Source organism: Lutra lutra, chromosome 3, assembly GCF_902655055.1.
Source record: "Lutra lutra chromosome 3, mLutLut1.2, whole genome shotgun sequence".
In the NCBI taxonomy this organism is placed as follows: domain Eukaryota; kingdom Metazoa; phylum Chordata; class Mammalia; order Carnivora; family Mustelidae; genus Lutra; species Lutra lutra.
In genome coordinates, this window is record NC_062280.1 from 26,124,950 (window position 1) to 26,131,274 (window position 6,325).

General features: G+C 45.6%; 1 protein-coding gene across 12 annotated transcripts in view; it reads right to left on the minus strand.

Moving 5' to 3' along the window:
• FN1 (fibronectin 1) overlaps nt 1-4,310 on the minus strand; it is a 67,294-nt gene extending 62,984 nt beyond the window's left edge. For 3 of the 12 annotated variants that reach the window (XM_047720972.1, XM_047720966.1, XM_047720965.1), the window contains exons 1-4: nt 3,889-4,310; nt 2,777-2,905; nt 1,729-1,866; nt 225-356 (exon numbers count right to left, since the gene is read on the minus strand). In XM_047720972.1, the coding sequence (XP_047576928.1) occupies nt 225-356; nt 1,729-1,866; nt 2,777-2,905; nt 3,889-4,036 (547 nt within the window). In that variant the 5' untranslated portion in view covers nt 4,037-4,310. The remainder of the gene's footprint in view (nt 1-224; nt 357-1,728; nt 1,867-2,776; nt 2,906-3,888) is intronic. The other 9 variants (XM_047720971.1, XM_047720968.1, XM_047720975.1 and 6 more) reach the window with 4 other exon arrangements.
• Nucleotides 4,311-6,325: the final 2,015 nt, after the last annotated feature.

The following is a 6,325-nucleotide window of genomic DNA, read 5'->3' on the forward strand; positions in this document are numbered from 1 at the left end:
CACCCAGGTATCCCTGCTTAGTACTTTCTGATCTGATTCCTTCAGGACTTCAGGACTATGAAAAACCCTAATCCTTCAGGATTATAAACTATTTCAGTATTTGAAAATTTCCATTTCATTCTTTTTTGAATTGGAATCTGGATCTTGTGGCCACGTGGCTTTGGGTTGACCCAGCACTGTGACTGTGCTTCCCCACGTCTCACTCATCTCTCAGAGACACACACCTACAGGCTTGCAGGTCCATTCTCCCTTCCCGTTGCCAAGACACACACATTCCAGCATGTAACCACCAGTCTCATGTGGTCTCCTCCAGGTGTCCCCGATCTTGTAGGACTGACCCCCTTCATGGCAACGGTCTGTTCAAGACAAAGAGCAAATGTTAGAAACAGAGACAGAGAATATTAAAAAAAAAAAGAAAGAAAGAAAGAAAATGAAAAGAAAAGGTCTCATGTTCCACCCATGTACTAAGCAGGTACTTGGGTTAGACAAAGTGAGCACACAGAGGACAGCCTTCCCATCAGAGGCAGGGGGAAAGTTAATAGGGCTGGTCATTTTGGGTCATTCAATTAAATGTCTTGTTTAAGCACGATGGGAAATCACACAGAAAACTGCATGGCAAAGCAAGAGGTCATAAATCCTGGTTCCTCGGAGAGATCACAGGAAATTGGGTCCTAAAGCAGCAGAAAAGAAAGGCTGGCAGGCATCTCCTCTCCACAGTCACAGCAGGTTGAGCCTGACTGAATGAAAGGACCGCCTCACATCGGGCATAGCTTTCCAGCCTTCTGGAGTGGGAGAGCCTATATTTTACCAGAGGTTAAAAATGTCATATTGGTGGATATCAAACAGACGTCTACCTCTCAGGTAAGGAGATCTGGGTACTCTTCTAAGCTGTTTAACACCGTGGCACATCCAAAAGCTGAATGCCCACGAGACTATAAACACTATGGACCAAGGACTCTTCAGACTGCCAACACACTTGAATAAATGTTAAATATGGGAGAAGCTGATTGAGTCCGTTCACAAGGGACTGCTTTGTTCTTTTGGACAGAAGCCTTTCAAGTAACTTACACTTAAAGGGTGGATTAAACAAACGAGATGCTTTGTTCATAGAGTCCATTGGTAATCCAGTGAATCACAGTGGAAAGTTGCCTTGACTAAACTAGAATTGATGAGAGTCAGCACAGTGCCCAAAGGTCCTTGGAAACACTAGTAGGCTAATCATCCCATATTTCCCCTGAGGACAGAGAGATTAGCTTCCTGGGTAAAAACTATAGGTTTTAAAGAAACCAGACTCTATCCATGAGATGGCAACAGGTCTCTCACTCACAAGCAAGAGCCGACCACGCAATGGCTAATTCACTCTTCCAGACCATCTTCCTAATCACTGCACATGATCACTTAATCAGTCTGGCTTGATTATAATGTAATATAAATATAAATTTATATTACATCTAAAATGAGGTAATATAAAACGGACAACTCCTCGGAACATTTCTTACTGAAATGGAACTCAAGAGATCCCCTTGGTATTCCTAACTCCACACAGACTGCTTCCCCCTATGCACAGAACTATCTTCCAGAAGCACAGGGACCAGCTGGGTGACCACAGAAGAGCAACTGGTCCCCTGGGCGTAAACCAGTCATGCATAACAGAAAGTGACAGCAAAGGCGATGGAGAAATTCACATATATGCTATCTTGGCATCAGCTCACAGAATGTCTTTCTTACTTGCAATGGTACAGCTTATTCGCCCTCGCCCAGCTCCAATACAGGTACAGTCCCAGATCATGGAGTCCTTAGGTCGCTCGTAAGTGTCCCCCACTCGGTAGGTGTTCCCCGTGTACTTGTCAAAGCAAGTCTCTTCAGCTGAGGAGACAAGGAAAGTCCATGAGAGCCTCAAGTATGTAAAAGCTTTTCTATCCCACTAATCCCTTCCAAAGAAACACTCACAGTCTTCCGTTCTGGGTAGCATGGTACAAACAAGTATGTAACAAACTTAAGCGGGAGATCTGGATTCTACCCCAGGCTTTAACAAAGCTCAGCTTTTGAATTTTGATCAGTTCTCCACTTTTTTGATAAGTGAATTTCTATTGTAAAGGATTCTCAGGACCTTAGGAAAAAAGCCATATTAAGTCCTACTTTAGGACTGGCTAGACTGTGACGGAAGGTTTCGGATTCTGATCTGTGACTCAGATGGTCAAACCGAGGTCCACATGAAAAGCAAACAATCTGAAGAGTCCCACCGTCCACAAGGTACTGTCATTTCTTAATGCTACTATTTCCATTCTAGCCTCATCAGGGCTTCTCTGGAGGATTGCAAGAGAAACAGAACAATGGTCCTAAAAGAATGGGCACTTTGAAGTAAGTGGTTAGTGGTTTTCTTTGCAGCTGACAAATCACTTCACAGTTTAGTGCCCAAAGAGTTTTCCTGGCCCATAATCTTACAGTTTAAGATCTGAAATTCCTTTCTAATAAATTAAAATTTTATAAGCAATTTTTTTGGAGGGAGAACACAAAATTTTCCCTTTTCTCATCAATGGCTTTAGGACAATAAAACAAAAAGAAGACTCGGAACTACTTTGGGACACACTGTTTCTTCTGTTGTAAAGGTAGAAGTAACATGCGGAAGGCGAATAGAAGAACTTACTAATAGTTTTTAAAGAGGAAACGACAGATAATTCTATTGGGAAAATTTATAACCAATGCTAAGTTTAATTATCAGGCACCAGTTCTCCATATATTCAAAGATACTAACTGCCAGGCTCCCACCACTTACGTTCAGGTTTGCTCTCGCAGTTAAAGCCTCGGCTCCCTCCGTAACAGGTACAAACCAAGGCATTTCCCAGGTAGGTCCGCTCCCACTGTTGGTTTATCTGATAGTGTTTCCCATTGTCGTAACAACCAGCTATAAGTGATTGAAGAAAAAAGTAATTACATCTGCATCTTCTTTTTCCAAAGTATGGAATTTTCGTGCACAACTAAACCGATGAGACTAAGCAACAAACCTAGAAAAATAACTTTCATGAAAACATGAAAATCATGAAAACATCAGAATTAAAAACAGTATTCCACGAAAATATATAGAAATTAGCTATCTAAAGAGTTAACCATGATTTGTACACATAGATATTTAGATATTCCTTTATTTTCTTTTAACTTACATAAATGTTATTTACAATGATGTCATTTTCATCTGGCCAAGGGTCTACATCAAAGGAACAGAAACATTTTCAAGAGCAGATACCTGGATTACTTTTTAAAATATGCAAGGACCTTCAATGCTTTGGGCGGGGGGAATAAATCAAAACGGACTTTAAGCAGTTTCCTTTAGCCAAGGCTAAGGGAGGGTGTGTCTTTGAAAAACTGGAAGAGGAATTCCGATCTCAGTTCTTGGAGAAGTATCCTGAAGGGCCCCAAGGCACTGTGAACCAATTACAACTCTTCAAGTTAGTTAGGAGCCACAGAGCTATGGAGCCACCCTCCTCCCACCCCCATTAAAAAAAAAAAAAAAATAGCCAATCATTTAGTAACAAAGAAAATCCGAGACTTAAGAGCCGCACTAATCCCAAATGGAAAGTTTGAAGGCATACATCGCTTCCCTCTTTAAAGTAAGCTTGGATGAATGCATAGGAGGACTTCTTGAATAAGCGGAGTTGACAAGAGCGCTGCGGGACATCGCCAAAACCCCTGTCCTCCAATGCCTGCGTTTATTCTAAGGCTCTCGAAACTAGCCTGCTCCAGCCACGAGCCTTTTGTGTCCTGAGCCGGTTGCTCTCATTAAGGCGTGCACACACGCCGCACACGCGCGCTCAGAACTTCAGCCCAACTTTGGTTGGCCTCAGGTCCCAGCCTCGCGACAGCCTGTTTCAGCCCGCGGTCAGTACTCACGCTTGCTCTGGCTGACAGCCGCGGGGCTCTGGGGCTGAACGATTTGCTGAGTCTGCCTCCTGCTCTTCGAGGCTCCGGTGGAGGCTACCGCTGTCCCCAGGCACAGGACGGCCAGCAGCAGCAGCCGGGGCCCCGGACCCCTGAGCATCTTGAGACGGTGCGGGGAGAGACACCCTCACCAGAAGGCAAGTTGCCACCAAGTTTGGTTCCCTTTGCAACCTGCGGGAAGACGCGAGTTAATGCCCCCCGAGAAAGCGGGGGCCAAGGGACGGGGAAGGGGACGACTGGAGGGACAGAGGGCAAGAAGAGGACGAGGGAAGTTGTGGCTGCCGGTCCCCTCTCCCGCGCTCGCGCCTGGGGCTCCCTCTCTTCCCCCTGCAGAGCGCAGCCGGCGCGGGCGGCACAGCCCCGAGCGCCGGGGTTTATATGGGACGGTCCCCTCCCGTCCCCCGCGAGGCCCTGGGCGCCGCGGAGGAGGGACGGCCCGGCTCCCCCCACCCTCGGGCCGCCGCCGCCGCCGCCGCCGACCGCGCGCGGATTGGCCCCGGCTCCGGGTGACGTCAGGGGGACTGTGGGTTCGCCGCGAACAAAAGAGATGCTGATCGCCCGCCAGGATTGGGGCTGGAGAACTTTTTTTCGGTTTCCTTTGCGGTCGTCAAACTTTCTTGGGGCTGAGGGGGAGGGATGGGAAGCGGCTGGAAAGGGGTAGACTGGGAGGAAAGGGAAGGGCTGGAGTTGTGCGAGGCGAAGGGGTTTGCAAGACACCCCCCCCCCGGTTTTCCTTTCCTTTCCTTTTTTACTGGGGGCTAGGGCAGTTGAGGAATTGCGTCACCTCTGGGGGGGGAAAAAAAACAGTCTGCTCACTGGAGTGTTTTGGGGGGGGGGGGAAGGAAAAACCATAAAGTAGCCACCACCTTGCAGCTGTAGGAATGTAGACTTCGCAGTCCCAGGGCGGGGCTGGCTCTGCTCCTGCTCCCTAATGTGCACTGACTTGGGACTCGCTGTCTTTGCCTTCAGCTTCCCGTTCCAGACCTCTCCCCTTCTGAACACTGTACCTCCCCGGCTCTGAGGAAGGGCTAGTTGGGGAACAGGGAGGAAAGCGATTTTTTTTTTTTTTTCATGAGCTTCTACTAAGTCTCTTTAATGAGCTTCTACTAAGTTCTGTGGGGGTGCTTGGAGGATCTGGGGGAAATTCAAAGAACGGGTTTTCTTTTTGGAAGGACAAAGCAGCAGTTTGCTTTTTAAAATGTGCGGGAGACTGTCCTCGGGATGGGCTGCCTGTTGCCACTCAAAGCGCAACCAGTCGTGGACGATCTGAAACCTGGAAAGTTGGGCCGGCCGTAGAGAGAGAAAGGTCTTCATGTCGTTGCCCACGGTCACCATTCCCGTGACACACAAAGCAGAGATCTTGTTGACTCACTAAAAGCTAAGAAAAGACCATTTACAGCCTTCCTTCCCATAGTCCCTTCCTTGCTTTTATGTGGCATTTTCATTTGGTAGACATCAGTTTCATCACAATGCCCTTCCCCCAGCCTCTGCTGCCAATTTTCTTTTCTTTCTTTCTTTTTTTTTTAACTAGTTCAATTGTTTTCTATCCAAGAATGTGGAAAGTTCCCATTTAAGGTTTCTCCCTCTTTCTCTCTAAATGCAGGGGGTTGAAAGGGAATCTGAGCAGACTCAAAACATTTAGCAACTCATCACATCAGTCTGTTTTCAGACAAACACAAGTCACACTTTAAAAGATCTTCAAGACGAGGACTCCACAATTTTCTTCCGCGACTCCCACGAGACCCCAACTCAAAGCTCTGCCTTCCAGTTATGTTAGTGGTACAGACCTCTTGTTTCCTTTGAGAACCTATGAAAGCTGCTGGCAAAATGTTTATTTCTGCATGTACTTGTTTTCTCCAAAAGTTCCACCTCCAGTAACTGCCACAGGTAAAGAACTCTATGGTCTACAAAATGCCCAACACATCAAAGACACAAAGTAACATTTGTTTTTTATCAATGCACGGATTAAAAAAAAAAAACCCACAGCAAATATAAGTTTCTTACAAATAGTATAAAATAACTTCATGAGTAATCTTTGTGACCAACATTTCAAGTTGAGAGTGTGCCATGGATTTCCCCAAATTTAGAGTCCTGTCTGGATTAGAGGTTTTTTTTTTGTTTTTGTTTTTGTTTTTTTAATTAAAAAAATTTTTCTCATCATCATTTGACAAAGCAGTTTTCTTTTTCAAATATAAAGGGCCCCTTGTAAAATTCCTAGTAAATTTCTGGGAAGCCAGAGGGAAGGACACCTGGAAATCAGGATGTAAGCAAGATAAACCTGAAGCTAAAGCCTTCTTAAAATACATATTCTAGGGGAAGGAAATAAGTGGTTAGAAAAATATTTTGTTAACAAAAAGCATGATAGTTTGATATATTTACTGTACTCAAA